Raw genomic sequence first — 18,256 nt, 5'->3', positions numbered from 1 at the left:
ATTTTGTGAGCAAAACATATATTTGTTTATTTTGCAGTTGGAATGCTCCTTTGCTAAGTTTGAAGATACCCTGAAATCTGTTTTAAGTGCCTTGGAAAATCATTCCAAGTCAAGTAAGTGCTTGAGCATTTTCTGTTACCAGCAGGGGGCAGGGTCAGATCGATTACTCTGGCCAATTCACATCTTGGTACCTCGGGTGTTCACCCTGTTTCTGTGTATAGACCATCTAATTCCAAAAATGGCACCAGTTTTCCCTTACCAGCTCTAGTTTTTGAGATACAGAACATATGCCATCTATCATTCGCCGTCTGCTCAGCCATAGAAAATCATGTTAACTATATCTAAGAAACTAGAGCTGATGCGGTCAGTCTAATGCAGTTTTCTAAACCAATGCCTCAAATAACCTCAGGAACAATATTTTTTGTTGGTTGTACTGTGTTATTGCATCTGTATGCTGATCATACTTGCATACTGGAGAAATTGCCAGATGCAGTGGGTTTCCTTAAATAGTAGCCAACTAGCATCACTACAACACTCACACATATTTCAGTTTTATCCTACCCTTTTATCAAAGAACACTCCTATTTTATTTTTACAATAAGCTTATGAGGTAGGCTAATCTGAAAAATTAATTAATTCTTTCCAAAGCTCACATAGGGCCCTTCCACACAGCCATATAACCCAGAATATCAAGGTAGAAAATCCCAGAATATCTGCTTTGGACTGGATTATGTGAGTTCACACTGCCATATATTCCAGTTTATTTATTTATTTATTTATTTATTTACAGCATTTTTATCCTGCTCTTTTCAGCCCAAAGGTAACTCAGAGTGGTGTACAAATTGGCAGCAATTGGATGCCACAACATACATACATACAACAGTTAAAAACATTTAAATTACATAATAACAAAGCAGAAAATGTGAGATTTTATTCAGCTGTGTGGAAGGGGCCTGAGTCTCTTGTTTTCAGTGAATAAATTTTTCAAATCAGGAATTCTTAACTGGGTGAAAAGATTTCTGGGGGTACATGAGCTGGGGTTGAAAAAAAAAAGTCAACATTATCTTTATTCTTACTGACCTAGATCTGAAATCTAGCATTTATTTCACTTCTGAAGTTATGCAATAAAATACAGTAGTATTCACTTCATAACACATTATAGTTGTTGCATATCTTGAAAAATCACTTACATTCATCCCTACTTTGAAATGGGTGCAGGGGATAACTGTCTGCAAAAAGATTGGTAGGGATAGCAAACATGACACAATGGAAAGACTTGGAGTTCTGAATGATGGCTGAAAATGACCATTTGAACAGATGGTGCACTGTGTTACGTAATCAGATATTTATATTGTTTATATTGATATTATTATATTGCTGTTAAATTGTGTATCTATGTTTTTGATGTGGGTGCCATGGGGTGCCGATTTGTTAGCCGTCCTGAGTCCCTCTGCGGAGGTTGAGATAGGACAGGATATAAAAGCCCGAAATAAATAAATAAATAAATAAATAAAGTGGGAAAGTTGTAAAACATATTTTTAATAATCCTAAAATTTAAATTAATGGGATGCTGAGGATGAAACTATCTGCCGCTACATTTTGAGAAGGGGTTCGTACTTTTCACTTGACTGACAAAGGGGTCTGTGGAACAAAAATGTTTAAGAATGCCTGTTTTAAATTGATAGCTGTAACTAGATAAGTGCAAACTTATGACCTATGCCAGGATGGGAATAATGCACCCTCCAGGTATTATTGGTTTCCATCTAGCATTCCTCTCTAATAGTTGTGGTGATTACGATGGCAGTCGACAACATCTGGAGAACTGTGCAATTCCAATCACTAACCAAGTCCTTAGGGTTAAGGTCAAAAGTATTAATGTTAGATTGATTTAATGGGACATTTTTGAAGTAAAATAATTAATCATAAAAGATTCCATAACCACAGCCCCAATAAGAGTTAAAAATATATAATGTTTTTGGTGATTCACACTGGAAATGAGTTTTAGCATTTTTCCTGACTTGCTGAAGTAGTGGGCTTAAGGTCAAATCACAGAGCTTTGGATGACATTAGTCTTGCTAATCAAATAGTTTTGGCATTTCATCTACACTATGATGCTGTCTGTAGATCACAGTACATCTCAGTTATTTTAGTTAGGAAAGTTAACAGGTAAAATGTGGGGAAAAAACACTATTCTGTCCTTTTGTAGCTTTGAAGCATGACTTTTGCCTTACAGCCTTCACTTAAGTGAGGATGGTTAAAGAATCGGAAACTGCTATTGTTAGCATACCAGTAGGGAAAGATGCAATGGTTACTCCCACATATAGAAAATTACTGGGTGAGAAGGAAATTGGAACCTCACTTGGGTCTAAATTATATGTGAGGTGACAGTTCTATGTGTTTAAATATGGAACTGCTCAGATGTCTTGGGAAGAGGGTGTATGGTTTGCATGGAAGAATGATATAGTGATGAGTGTTCAGCTCTCCCCCTAACTTTGGCTTTACATTTTTCAGAGACCCTGTCTTTATTCAGATGTAGTATGCTTCCAGTCAAAAATCCGAATTAACTCAGAAAAAGGAGTTGTTTTAGGAAGGGGAGAGGTTTCAGAGATAATTTCCTTTAGTAGGACATAATGTTCTTTGTAAAAGATCCTGTGATGAGACCAGATTAGGCAATTGTCACAGAAGGTCTTTAGCCCAGCATGCTGCCTCCCAGTTCCTAATCACTCCTACTTGCTGCCAGAGCAACTAAACATGCTATGGACTTTGTTGCATTCTTTGTTTCTCATGACAGTTCCCCCAACAGGCCTGAAAAATATGCCAAATATAAATCCTGGGATTGTCTCTAGATTGTTAGGAAAGAAAAAAGCCAAAGTACCAACTTTCAGATCAATAACCTTAGGACTGTTATTTTAGTCACTCCTGCTACATCTGGGAGCAATTTGGATGTAGAAGCCTTTTTTGCCTTTACATAACATCCAGGCAGTGTTCAAGGACAGTTTTGCCATGGGAAACATTTGATAGACCCTTTCTATTTTCAAGCATTTTCTGCAACCTGATGGGCTAGCACCTTTTAAAAAAATTAATTTGCATTTTTAGAATAAGAGTGTAACATAAAAAATATGGTTGAAGTACATTTGAAAAATATGTCTATCTGGAGAAATCAAAGTTTCGCCCCATTTATTTGGTCATACAATGTTTGGTTACAATTTCCGTTTCACACTGTACATTCTAATTCCATTTTTATAATGGACATCCTGATAGTCTCTCTAAAATCATCCTAAGATCTGAAACCACATCCATATCCAAATTCAGAAATCTATTGGTCCACTCACCCATAGAGTCTTCTGAAAATTGTTTTGTGCTATTACAATGATTTTTTGAAACGTAACGTTTTGCTGTTTTGAATCTGTCCACCCTTTACTCAAAAGCAGTTGTTCGTCATGCTGGCAAACATATGCAAATACCTAGAAGATAATGTGAAATGTAGGCTGTCATGCTGAAGGGCTCCCATACAGGCCTTTTCTCATTCAAATACTGTAAACACTGCCAGCTGTAATGAGGCAGAGTTCCAAAAATGTCATGCATTGCTCAATATTGGGCTTTGAAGTGAGAAATCCAGGTGACAGAGATTGCCTTGCTTGCACATGAAATTCAGAATCTGAAAATAAAGAGAAGCCTGCTTCATCTTGTTTTGACATATTGCTGGTTGGCTCCCTTCTTCATGTATGATGCAGTTTTTTCTTATTTTAACTATTTTATGTCTGGCCTTTACCTTTATAGTCCACTACTAAGTTCTTTTTGCCTGTCAGTTTAATCCTGTTACTCCCATTTTAACATCTCTTCTTCTTCATCATCCAATTACCCTGCAAACAAGACGAAGCGGATTTTTAGTTTAATTAGTTGTGTATTCGTAAGATGTTGTGTTATGGTCTTGATCTATTGTAAACTGTTGTCTTTTCTATGTTCTATGTTTTGTACACCGCCACGAGTCGCCCTCGGGCTGAGAGTGGCGGTTAACAAGTGCAAATAATAAATAAATAATAAATAAATAACTCAAGTAGGGATACAACACCATGAAAACAAGAGATAAAATGCTATTAAAAGACATATGAGATACATAGTTGGATCTTCACTTGTTTCTTCTTTGGTTACCCACTCCTTCTCCAATTCAGTACAGGCTTCTTGTTTTATTGTTCAAAGCCCTGGACAACCTAGATCTTCCCTATATGATGCCTTATGTCATTTTACCAGACGGCTAGAGGTCTATGTTCTAGGAAAGCTAGCCTTACCCAACCAGAGCTTTACTCTTCCTTGGCTTGGCTTCATCCTTTTTCACGAATGGCTCCATGCTTTTGGAATTGCCTCACTCACCATTTGCAGACTACTCATTCCTCATTATTTTATAAACTCGGTTAAAAACTCCCTTGTTTTCTAAAGCTTTGGGACATTTAGTTTGATATTATTTTATAACCTTGTATATTTTTATTATGTGTATTTGTCACTTTATTTCATATTTTTATTTTATCTGGATAATTTTGTTTTATAGTTGTATTGGCTAGTTTTATTATTATTTCCTTTCGGTGCTATGATTATGTGTATACATGTATTTTAAGTTGTATACCTTTGACAGAGCCTGCTCTTTTTTGTGATAGATCTTTTAAAGCACCATGTACATTTATTGTATATAAATAATAATAATAATAATAATAATAATAATAATAATAATACTTTATATGAATACAAAACTAATTGCGTTCAAAGTGAATATGAGGTATGGTATATCGTCTTTGCAGCCTCTGGTGGCGCAGCAGGTTGAACCACTGCTGAACTTGCTGGCTGAAAGGTCAGCTGTTTGGATCCAGGGAGTGAGGTGAGCTCCCGCAGCTAGCCCCAGCTTCTGCCAACCTAACAGTTTAAAAACATGCAAATGAGTGTAGATCAATAGATAGCACTTTGGTGGGAAGGTAACGCCGCTCCATGTAGTCATGCCAGCCACATGACCTAGGAGGTGTCTACGGACAACTCTGGCTCTTCGGGTTAGAAATGGAGATGAGCACCACCCCCCAGAGTCGGACACAACTAGACTTAATGTCAAGGGGAAACTTTTACCTTTACCTATGTAGTCATTTCAGAGATCCTCTTAAATTGGGTTGGTTTGGGCTTTTGCCTACAACAATAGCCTACATTGTAAGTCCCACCATAAAAAACACAGTCTTCAAATTGGGTTTCAAACATTCCAATTATTTTCAAGGAAATTAGTGGGATGCTCCACCAGAGGTATCCCAGAAGTGGTTTTCTATATGCCAAATTGCCCAGGTTTGCAGTCAGAACATTCCAAACATATTTTCCAGATTTGGTGGAAATCCATTCAGCTTTTTGCATGATATGGTGACAAACACAAGGGCAAGTGGAAACTAAGTTTCGTTTGTACAGATAAAATGAGCCAACAGCTAAAAGCTTTTATCAAATTAAATTATTTAGGGTCATAAAATGCCCCCAAAAGAATAGAATGTGCATACTATTTGAAGCTTTTCAAGAAGAACATTCCATAACCAGGTCATCTCCAATAAAAAAAAGTCTTCTCCTTTGTGGTTCCATTTACATGGAGTCTGCATATTCCAAAACTTGGAATAACTACTAAAGAAAGAGATAGTCCTAAGTTGTTTAAGACTGAATATTATTTGGGAGTCCTCCTGGACTCACTGCTGAACCTGGAACCCAGGTGTCGGCTGTGACGGGGAGGTGTTTGCAAACTAAAACTTGTGCACCAACTGCACCTGTACTTTGTGAAGTCTGACTTGGCACAGTAGTACACACTCTTCTGTTTAGACTATGGCAATGCATTCTATGTGGGGTTGCCTTTGAAGACTGTTCGGAAGCTGCAAATAGTCCAACGCGCTGCAGCCATATTGTAAACTAGGGTGTTGCACAAGAAGCATACAACCCCCCTGTTGCGTCACCTCCACTGGCTGCCTATTAGCTACCAAGCACAATTCAAAGTGCTGACTTTAGCCTATAAAGCCTTAAGTGGCTCAGGTCCAACTTACCTGTACGAATATATCTCCCTCTATGAACCAGTTCGTAGATTAAGATCTTCTGGGGAGATCCTGCTCTCGGTCCAACTGGCCTCACATGTGTGGCTGGTGGGGACGAGGGACAGGGCCTTCTCTGTGGTGCTTCCATGGCTGTGGAACTCCCTCCTGAGTGAGATCAGGTCGACCCCCTCCCTCCCAACCTTTAGGAGACAGCTAAAGACCTGGCTGTAGAACCAAGCGTTTCACCCATTAGGAATATTTAAGGTGAAAGTGAAAGTTGAAAGTGCAGTAGCCCAGGACTGGGTGGGAGATCCAGCCCCTTTCTTTTACTACCATGGTACAATGCCATGGTGTGGAAACATCTCACATTTCACCCCTCACACATTCACATATTTGTGCTTCTGTAGGATTGAGGTTGAAGAGAAACACAAGAGAGAGGAGAGAAATTCTTGGCTTTGATTTCCTGCTTGCCCCATTCTGCATAGAGATAATGCTTGATATTTCCTTCACAATGCAGAAGTAGAGGAGACTCCTCTAAGAAGAACCCTTAGCTGGTTTTTGATTTGCACTACACCCAGGCAGAAAACTGCTCACTTGTGTTCTCTCCTCTGTTGCAATACTTCTCAGAAAAGAAGCCATGAAAAAGGCTGGGGATAATGTTGGAGGAAAAAGAGATCTGGGAGTCTGTGTGTGGTAATGTTTTGGTGATGTAATCCCAGAATACTTCTAAAGGAATGACAATTATCCTGCTTGCAGAGTATTTTTACTGATACTGCAGTGGTAGTGAGAGAGGGCCCTAGTACTCTTATGGTGGTAAGAGGGTGAAGAACAATGTGGAGGACAACTAAGGGGGCTCACAATACTGGACAATGAAAACAGACACTTCTAGCAGGTAGATATATTATGTCCAGCTACTAAGTACTGCAGTTGCAGCTCCTTGCAGAGCTTCAGATCACAGGTAAAAGCTGTAAAAGATCAATCCTCTATGCATTTACTCAAAGTAATTTCCACGTAATTTATTTGAACTTTGGTTATAGGATTGCACCCTGAAGCACTATAGATATGGGAAGTGCTACCCAAAGAATTGAACAGTAACAGTAAATTACTGCCAGAATCTTGTCTCCCTCCACATCACCATCCAGAGGCCTCCTCATAACTTCCTCATACTCCCTTCCTTTTCAGTATTATCCTGGACAATTTTTTAAAGTTCCTGGAGTTTTAAACCACCAAATTTAGAAAGGAACACTTGGCATTTACCGTGAAGAGTCATGCTGTAGCAAAATTGTGGCATATGTGATGAAAACAAAATCAGACACTTCCAGTTTATTGCATTCTTCATCTGCATTGGTTCATTGGGGTATAGCTGACAGCTAATGTTTGGGATTATGGAGATGGTTAATTATCTTCCTGCCATCTAAACAACACCAGTGGAAACTTGGAAAGATATCAGTTGAATGTGTCCCTTTGAAACCCAAAGACCTTGCCTCCTACATCTGGCTGAAAAGATGGGCATGTTTTCTTCCTAGTGACAGATATTTTAATGAGTGCAGCTATCAGGGTAAGCCTCTGGGAGAAAACTGTATATATTATGTTTTATTAGTAGATAGGGAGGTGGTAGGGAATGGGCTGGTGGATTTGTCTTCACAGCGCGTCAGATGACTAATGCCCTAGTCAATAGATGATAGGAACATAGTGTCTCTGTTTGAGGAACATAGCCTGTTGTGAAGGAAGTATTGATTTACCTTATTTGAAAATTATTATTTAGAGTTGCTTATTTTTTAATGAAAATGGGTGTGATAACAAGACATGCAACTCATAGGCATGCAGAGGCTGTTAGCCTTTTCCCTCTGTGTGCCTGTCCATGCTGTTCTTCAGCTGAGAAATAAATTGATAGACATGTGCACCTTCATTTAGCACAGTAGGATTCAAAAATGGATAATAGTGTAATAATACTGTTCAGAAGACTTCTAAGATATCTCTGTTGTTGGGCACAGCTATCCATTCACTGACGGAGATTAGGGCAAATCGCCATAACACACATATATTTAAAAGTAAAAGAAGGAAATTGCATACAAATTGCAGATTGTTCCTTTTCTCTTGGAATAGGAAAGGTAAAAGCTTTGGCTTGCATTGTGAAAGCGGCCCATTTGCCGTTTGGATCAATAAAAGTCAGTCAGATAGTTCTGAAACAAAAGCAGGTTTGCCAAGATACTCAGAACATCTCTTTTATTTCATCTTTGTAGCAGATGGATTTAAGGGCAAATCTTCCAATCCTTTCTTGTGGTCCTCTCCCTTTTCCTCCTCTGGGTCACTCTTTTCAATCTCTCTCCGGCCTCATTCTTTACACATACCTCCCTTACAGTTACAGTTGATCAGCCTCTAAGACCTCAGCTCACATCAACTTCCTTTGAAGAAATGGTAGATGTTTTCTTTTCCTTAAGGATGGTTCCCTCATTGTTGTTCACACTCTTACACAAACAGATAAAAGCCCCCAAAACTGAGTCAAATGGGTCAGGAAAATTAACATCTTGTCACCTTTGCTCTCAGATGTAAATGAAGGAATAGAACGCATGTATTAAAATATTGCAGTGAAAGAAAAAAAATCTTATATATTGGCAAGAAGCAATGCAAAAATGATCCAAATAGATAAGAGGCTTACCCAGTGAAGGGCTGCTTCTGCAAGAAAACCAGTTTGCCGTGCACAGCAATTAGTGAGAGTTTGATTGAAAATAAGAGGGCAACTTTAAAGGACATCCATTTTCTCAGTTACAAAGAAGCTGGCTCTGTTATAATTATCATCATTCCATAATAATAAAAGAGAGTTGGAAGAAATACTTTCCTTAAAGAACTTTGCATATTTGCATATAAAGCAGCATCATTGATTTGACCGCTAACTCGGCATGTCACATTTCATTGTCCAAGCAAGAAAAGAAATTGCATGGGGAGATCACATTGAGTTCTCATTGCGCCTGAGCATTACAAATTGAACCAATTTATATTCCAAAATTTAACATTATGAACTTTATAAGTAGCACCTGACATGATAATCAAGTTTCAGGTATCTGAGGACTGTCATGTGGATGGCAAAGCAAGCTGGTTTTCTGCTGCTCTCGTGGATGGGACTTAGCAATAGATTGAAATTTTAAAAAATTGGACTAAACATTATGAAGAACTTTCTGACAGGGGAATGGACTACCTTGACATGTGATATATTCTCCTTCTGTGGATTTTTATAAACAGAGGCTAGATAAGCATCTGTCAGAAGTGCTTTAGCTGAGTATTCCTACATTGGCAATGGTCTGGATTAATGACTTTCCAGCTTTAATTCTGTGATTTCTGAGGATAATGTAATATTCAAATGGCCCATAGGAATTGTCACAGAAATGTATATTTAATATGTGTGAATACAACCAGAGTGTAGCCCTTCTAATACCTAGAACTATGATATTTAAGTATTATGCCAAGGATCTAGCATAGTATAGTGCTTTGGGTGCTGCTTTTGGATGCAAGAAATGGGATTTCAAGTTCCTCTTTAGTAATAGAACCAAACTGGATGATTTTAGGTAATTATAGTCCCTCAGGCTACAAGGAAGACATTGATAAATCTTGTCTGAAAACAGGCATTCCCACATTTTAGTTACTTGTTTTGGATGCCCTGTTATTTCAACCAATTTAATTTATAGCCATGTTTTGCACTTTTGACCCTAGTTTGCTCTTTTGACCACTGCCTCTCTCTCTCCCTCTCTTGTGGGGGTACACTGGGTTTTTTCTTTTCCGCAACCTGGTGCTATTTAATGTTTAGTCTTGCATCTGCAAGATAAAAACACTGGTTCTACTTTTCAACTGTGGTCCAAATGCAACTCATCTCCTATCACTATGTAATAACATTTGGGGGGGGGGGGGGAATCAGTTCCTGGTTAGAAAGTGTTTTTTCCTGTTTAATTGTGTGGGACTTACTTTAAAAGTAGTTGTTATACTCCAGAAACATTATTTTTGTGGCTGTGAGTAGTACTGTTATTTCTTTCAGTCTAGGCACCTCATTTGTGATTTTCCTTAATGAAAATATACAGTTTTTAACCTTTCAATGTGCAGGCTGCAAAAACATTTTTTTTGCCATTTCTCCAGGAGAAATGCTTCTAGAACATGGCCATATAGCCCGAAAAAACCCACAAGAACTGAACATTTTCCATGTTTTTATGATAGAACCACTTAGGAAATCACATTGATAACCCAGGAACAAAAATGGTATTACATAGGGCACTTCCACACAGCCCTTTATCCAAGAAGGCATGGAATAAATCCACTGTCTAATTAATTCCTGGTTTTCCTGGTTTGTGACAAATTAATTGTAGGTTGCCCAGAACATCATCTAGACAGTCCCCTTTTTATTGTGGAAGTTTCCACAATAAAGGGCTGTCTGAATGCGCCTATAGTGTAAACAGGAGCTCCTATCAATCTTCCCAAGAAAATCTTATTTGCCATAAGGGATCATTGGGGGAATTGAAGGCATATAACAATGGCAACAAATATTATGCTGATAACAAAAGGAAGAAAATAAAGTCTTCACACTTCTGATAACTGACTTCCTTATAATGAACATCAGACAGCCTGAGGAGTACAACTTTGTGTGATGATTTGATTACGCTTTTTTAAAAAAAACAACAAACAATGCCAGTGTTGTTGCTCTGTTTTTTCTTGTGACATCCAGAAGCGTCCTCTGAAAAATGAGCACAGTATTAATTGGGGGAATTGTTGGGAATTACAGTAAAAGGTCTAGCTTCCCATTAAGACTCTTAAGAATAATGTATGAGAGCTGGCGTTCAGAGGCGGTAATCTGGGAACGGGACAGGTTTTTGTATAAATACATTTAGAAACCACACCAAGGGTGTCAGTATTTCCTAGTCTGATAAAAGTAATAAGCCCAGAAGGGATCACGTGAGGGCTATTAGTGCAGAATTTGTCATTCAGCTCAGATAGTTGTTTTGGGATGTAAAGCAAGGAAGCCTTGTCTTCGGTTTTCAGTCTGTAGACTTACAAATTAACAGATCATCCATTAACAGCTACAATGGAGGAAAGGAACCTTTTTATTTCAGGAAACCAGTCTTAGATATAGCAGCCAAATTTCTAATGAGACTTCTGCTTTTTGTCTCGTTTGTGAGAGAGGTGAACTAGGGTCAAGTAATAAGCTTGTTTGCAGTTGCAGAATCTGTGACAGATCTAACTGCTTCTGCCATGGAAAACAGCCATGTAAGATCTACAAAACTAATAATAGGAAATGCTGGTGTTGTAATAACATAAATGTTGGTTTTACTCATGAGTTCTACTGCTATACAAGAGCCGTGACCTTTTAGGAAATGATGGTAAATTTAATTCAGTTGAGGAACTGATGAATTCTACAATACCCACTAGTTTGTTTGCTGAATTGTGTGAAGGCAGCGGTAGCAGTGTGTAAACAAGAAATTATACTAAATTTGATAAGAGCTGGAAGAGAGATTTATTTGAAAAGTCTCAACTGTTCTTATGCTCATATAAATTTAGGAATATTGTGTAGTATATTCAACATGTAAAAAAGGATACACGTAAACAAATGGCAAAAAAAGATAGTCATTTTTGTCTCATAGGTATTGGTTATGACAGTGGTTCTCAACCTGTGGGGCCCCCTGATGGTTTGGCCTACAACTCCCAGAAATCCCAGCCAGTTCACCAGCTGTTAGGATTTCTGGGAGTTGAAGACCAAAACATTTGGAGACCTACAGGTTGAGAACCACTGTGATTTTATGATAAATAATTAGTAATGTAATTTAGTGATAGGATTCCACTCTCTTTCCCCTCTGACTCAAAAGGGCATTTGAGAACATCCCAGTTCAAAGCTTTTGGCATGGTCTCCATAATTCAAAGAGACCAAGCATGCTATAAACCAGTGTTTCCCAAACTGTGCTCCTCCAGGTGTTTTGGACTTCAGCTCCCAGAAATCCCAGCCAGTTTACCAGCTGTTAAGAATTGTGGGCATTGAAGTCCAAAACATCTGGAGAAGCACAGTTTGAGGAGCTCTGGTATGAAATTCTACTTCCCCTGAAAAATTTATAGCAAAGTGTTTCTGCTTTAAACATCTATTAAGGCGCAGATAGGTGTTTTAGATAATTCCACACATGATTACAATTTTTCCCTTTTCATTGAGTCACTGTTTTTTAGTCCCTGACTGATGCAATTCCTGAAAGATATTTAATTGTAGTGCCAAAGGTTTTATAGCAATCAGATTATTTTTATTAATAATTATTGCTGTTCTCTCTTGAACGAGACTCAGAGTGGGATATTGAACAAACTATATAGAATCATAGAGTTGGAAGAGACCTCGTGGGCTATCCAGTCCAACCTCCTGGCAAGAAGTAGGAAAATCACATTCAAAGTACCCCTGACAGATGGCCATGCAGTCTTTGCTTTAAAGCCTCCAAAGAAGGAGCTTCTACCACACCCTGAGCATATGAGCATTTTGCGACCTACTCATAGAAATATGTTTAAATATCTGATTAAAATGACTGTTTTAATGCTGTGAGCTGCTTTGCATCTCAATCAATATAAATGAAAGATATAAATAAATTACTCTTGCCCATGTAGAATAATTATTATTATTGTTACTGTTATTATTATTATTATTATTATTATTATTATTATTATTTTACATGGACAAGAGTAGATTCCTTTCCTCTGACAGATTTGGCAGAAAACTAGGAGCTGGTTTTGTAACACATTAATTATAGATGATATTACAGTTTTTATTTTGGAATGAAATACTCTAATTATTCTGATATTAGGGATAAAACTGTGCTTTTTAAGTAGTTTTAACCATTAATGAGCTTTTAGAACAACTGCGTTCATAGCTGTGGCCTCATACTTACTTGCAAAGACCAAATGCAATGTTTGCAACATGTTTACATAATGGCTGTTTGTTAGATACAATAAATTTCACAGACTGACATTGGGTAGTATTTCTTTAAAAGCACAGTGTTCCAAAAAATGCTTCAGGTCAAGTCAACTCAAGCAGCACTGTATTTTTTTACAGCCCTTTGTATTAAATGTTACCATTAACTTCACAATCGGCAGTGACCTTGTGACTGTGTCACCAAAATTCACTTCTATAGCAAAACCCTGTATGACATTTTGTTTTCATATACAGAAGAGAGAATAAATGTGGTTTCTATTGATTTCTGTGTCTAGTGCAAGAAACCTCTCAGTCTCATTATGAATCGGTACTGAATGCTTTCAAAGAGAGAAATGAAATGGAGCAGGCATTACTGGAAATGGAAAAAAGCCTTCTTCTTGTGAGTGAGAAAATTGTTCTTCTTTATCTAGCAGAACTTTGCTTCTCTCTTCTTTCTTTAGAAAATGCAGACTAATTATTGGGTGCTGATTTCAGAAATTTATCTGGATCTATTTTGACATAATTAGTTGTTGTGCTCTAGAAATCCTGCTTCCCGAAGTCATATGTTAGTTGAGGAAACAGCCATTGTCATATAGTGACTGGACTGTCGGAATAGGATAGAAGAAAACTGAATAAAACTCCTGCTCATCTATGACACTCAGTGAGACTAGTCTTGCAGCCTAGCTTACCCCAACAGATTTTTTTATAAAGTCAAAACTGGGAGAGGGTACATTATTAGAGCTTTGTAGAAGAAAGAGTGGCTATACGAGTGCCACAAATAGCTACTGAAGAACAAAAACAATCTTGCAAATAAGGTTACAGGTTAAGCATCCTTTTTCCGAAATGCTTGAGACCAGAAGTACTCCCTATTTTGGATTTTTAGGGATTTGAGGATACTTTTGTATACATAGTAAGATCTTGGAGATCGTACCCAGTTCTAAATACAGACATCATTCATTTATGCCAGGTTTGTACAACCTGCAGCTCCTCCAGCTGTTTGGGCCTCCAACTCTCAGAAGCCCCAGGCAACTTGTCAAATGGTCAGAAATTCTGGGAGTTGAAGTCCAAAACACTTGGAGGGCCAAGTGTTGTGCAGGACTGATTTATATATTATATATAAACCCTGTAGGTCATTTTGTACACAATATGTTTATTTTTTTTCATGAAATAAAGATTTCCCCATTGCATTATCAGAAAGCAAAGGTGTCACTATCTCAGCAACCCATATGGGCGATTTTGGAGTATTTTGGACTTTGTCATTCCAGATAAGGGATGCTCAACCTGTATCTACATTTGTGGTCTTTCCTGCTTCAATGCCTTTATTGGATCAGCCGACTGAGTTGCTATTTTCAAGGCTGAGATGAAGAACTCGATAGACGCAAAACGTTGCTTGTAAAACCAGAGTCTTGCTTTTGACTTTCGGTTTGCCTGCCTAGATAAACCTGTAGTGTCAGTAGCATATTCTGAAGCAGATGGTGTATGGACTAATCAGACTCACAGGGTTTGAACTGATCAACCAGAATTCTGAAAAATGTAATACATACAACATACATACTCTCTCTCTCTCACACACACATATATAATTCAGAGCACTTGCCAAGAAGTTTCGTCTGTCAAATTTATTTATTTATTTATTTACTTATTTAGAGCTTTTATAACCCGGTCTTCTCCACCTCCGAAGAGGGACTCAGACTGGCTAACAACAGAAAATTCATACACAAAAAGCTAAAACATAATAACATCATAATACATTAATACATTAAAATAATTAAAATACAGATCAGATAATTACATACAGCCAAATCGTCAAGGTTTTACTTCTAACAAGTACTTCTTACTTCAAAAGAAAAGGAAATAAGATGTTTTGGAAAAAAACAATGTTGCAAGTAAAATCAGGTGATCAGAGAAGGGCAAGAAGCTGGAATGTTATCTATTTAAATATCTATTTATATGCCATCTTCCTGGGTTAATACCCAAAATCTGGTTAGGACATATTAAAAAATAAACTTCATTATTTCATAATAAAATCAACATCTATAAGAATTAGAACAGTACTGGGACAAAAGCAGTTAAATATGATCACCCTATTATATTATTATAGTCATATAAATAAATATATGGAGCACAAAGAACACAAAACAAATAAGGTAGGAATAGAAATGCTACTTCCTTTTTTAAAAATACAAAAAATCACATGCTAAAATGAAGAAGAAAGTATGACAACAAATAACATTAGAAATACTACTTCTAATCATCACAAGCTGAGCAAATGTTATGATCTATAAAAGAAAAGTCAGTAGAGACACATACATATGTACATTATTTACTGCATATCGAAATATATATAGAAATGACAAAGAGGAAAGTATAAACTAGCTATGCTTTCCTTTTGTTAAATCTGCAAATCAATTGTCTTAATAACAAAAACAAAAAACAACTAGGAAGGAGAAGGACAACAACCAATTCTTGTGTTGGGGAAATAGCTATTTCTGTTAAGCATAGGTTGAGTGGGAAAAATATGGGTTGGTGGATAAAAAATAAGAAAAAAAAGCACTCTATGAATCTGAAATGTATTAAAAAGTGATAAGAAAGTTCAATAGCTATTAGGATTTATTTACCCTTTGGCAGAACGAACTTTCCTGCCTCAAGCAGTAGAAACAATGGGTTGATCATGGATAGGTACTGGAAAAAAACATATTTTGAATCACCAAACTGGCTTCTATATGCTTGCAGAAGTTGTGTATTTATTCTAAACGCCCAAGATGTTTTGACCATACATAAACTGAACCCAAAGAAGGCCAATCTGTTTATGTACAGGCCGAAATGTTTTGGATTTTTAAATAATATATTCAGACCACTGCAAGCATGTGGAGACCAGTCCCTTTCTTCAACTGCTCATGGGGAATGTCGTAAGTGAGCTAATCCATTTAGTTCTGGAAATCAGAAAGAATACAGGTCAGCAATCAGCTTACTATAAATCCTGCTTCCTCATAATTTCTCATAACTTCTTTGCACGAACATACAACTTCTCCATTTACTTATATCACCCAGAGTTTTATCAATCTTATTCGGTGCATTTGGTCCACCCACCGTGCTTTTATTTTATTTCTTCATCACGTTATTTTGCATCTCTTTGTTTCATTTTCTGTTATACGTATTTTATTGTGATGTTATTATTAGCTGTTTGTATTTTATTTTATTTTGTTGTACTATAATTCTGGGCTTGGTCTCATGTTAGCCGCCCCGAGTCCCCTTTGGGAAGATGGTGGCGGGATATAAATAAAGATTCTTCTTATTCTTATTCTTATTCTTATTATTCATGTCATGCAAAAGTCGCAGATGTTATCATCTGTAAAAGTAGTGCTTCTGCAAGTGTTTACATGGGCATTTATGTGGTGGCTGTTTGTTTTGCCTTCCAAACACATCTAACTCTGGCAGAACTGGCAGAATAACATTTCCACCTCTGTCACATACATAAATGTATATAGCCCTTTTCAAATGTCGTGTGTGAGCATTTTTTCAGTTGAGGGTTAAGCAGTGTACATTATTGGCATTAGTCCACTTTGATTTTTGAATCAAAGGCATTATCTTTTCCAGGTTTTAAAGTAGAACTTGGAGAAGTTTTTTAAAAACACTGTAGTCACCTGTATGTGTGAGAGCTTTTGGGAGATGTTCAAAAAGCATCTTTCCAAAGCTCTGGTTTAAATCTAGGTTTGCCTAATTATGTTCTTTCTCTTCCTCAGAAAGCCACAGAAATCTCTGATCTGAAAGCCAACCTGCAATCATTAAAAGAGAGTCTGGAGCAATTAACAGCCCAGCAGAAAGAGCAGCACCTGAACCTATGTGAGCAAATTGGCCTCATGCAGATCCCCCGTCTTCTCGCTGAACTGCAGGCATTCATTTCTTCTCCCAGAGCACCCACTCATATAAAGGACAGTGCCTCCCAAACGTCTCCCAACATGATATTGGCACATCATGGGAATATTTCAAATACATCTCCTGGAAACAAGGTTGTTTCTATGATTGCTTCTCCACAAAGTAAAAAAAATCTTGACACACAGCAACAGAGTAGCCATAATGCAGCCAGAGGCCACGATGCAAACAACAGCCTTTACATCAGCTGCACCACTGCAGCTGTCCCTAGTAGTAGCCCTGAGGGATGCTGGCCATTTACTCAAGACCTAAGTCAAGCCACTCCCATCAGGAAAGTCCTTAAGAGAGACAACCGAAGAAAAGGACTTATTCCTAGGAGACCTTTAAACCAGAACCAGACTCACATTACCAACACACTCCTGCAAAACCATGCAGAGGAGCACAAAAACAAAGTATTGTCCACAAGTGGAAACATGCCAAATAAAAGTAGAGGAAAGAGAGTCAGAAAGAGAAAGTCCAAAATGTGGGGCAACAGGAAAAGGCTTTATTCTTATAAGAAAGAAATAAATTGCTTGACGTATAGTAATGCCGATGTGAAGCAAAATATAAATGGGAGAGGGTGTTCTAATTTGGAGAAGACCCAATCCTCTTTTAACCCAGATAGTTCTAGCTTGGCACCTTCCCCGGTTGTGCTCCAGTCCCAGGAAAATGTACCGTGCGCAGCCAATGTACAAGGGATGCCCGGCGTTCAAAACAAAGTGGGCTATTCTAACACAAAAAACAATAATTTTTTCTGGGTAAATTCCTCTCCAGATAGTTGTTTATCCCCAAAGTGGTTCCATCTTTTTGAGAACAACTCGCCTTCCCGCGCTACCTCGCCCCAGAAGGAAAGCAAAACGTGTTGCCCAATATTTCTTGACAGTGAATATTCCGACTAAAATTCTGTACATGCTCGAGCTCTGGAAATATGATATCTGTTTTGTATGTGTTTCTGTAAAATACTGTAAATATCACTGTACATCACAAATAGTATTATTCTCCCATACTCAGAAGCATTACAATACCTCCGACTTAGAGTAAAATGATATATTGTGTGTTCCATAAAAAGATGGCTTACTAGGAAGCATTCTTAGCCTGGGAACAATCTTAGCCACATTTTCCATCTTTTCATCATAACTAGCAGAAGCATATTTTTATATAGATATTACTATGTTTATTTTAATATAATATCTCCCCAAACCTGCCCTCCTCCTGGAGGAGTAATTGATTTCTGTGACTTGTGCAAAATCCAGTCCAGAAAATTCATTTTGTCCCCATGCCAAGACTCTTGAGGGAGATTTATATATATGTCTGAACTCTTAGAGTTCAATTTTTTTTCTTCATAAAGGAATGCCTCACTTTTTCTCTCTCAAAAGAATGTAGTGTTCTC

The 18,256-nt window shown here is 37.6% G+C and overlaps 1 protein-coding gene across 1 annotated transcript in view; it reads left to right on the top strand.

The window, feature by feature from the left end:
• IHO1 (interactor of HORMAD1 1) overlaps positions 1–17,778 on the top strand; it is a 36,334-nt gene extending 18,556 nt beyond the window's left edge. Inside the window, exons 5-7 of the mRNA XM_067464776.1 lie at positions 38–113; positions 13,251–13,354; positions 16,698–17,778. Coding sequence (XP_067320877.1) covers positions 38–113; positions 13,251–13,354; positions 16,698–17,765 — 1,248 coding nt within the window. The 3' untranslated portion in view covers positions 17,766–17,778. The remainder of the gene's footprint in view (positions 1–37; positions 114–13,250; positions 13,355–16,697) is intronic.
• The last annotated feature ends 478 nt before the right edge of the window (positions 17,779–18,256 follow it).

Source organism: Anolis sagrei, chromosome 2 (assembly GCF_037176765.1).
Source record: "Anolis sagrei isolate rAnoSag1 chromosome 2, rAnoSag1.mat, whole genome shotgun sequence".
NCBI lineage: Eukaryota > Metazoa > Chordata > Lepidosauria > Squamata > Dactyloidae > Anolis > Anolis sagrei.
Note: the sequence above shows the minus strand (reverse complement) of the source record. Positions and strands in the feature narration are given on the sequence as shown.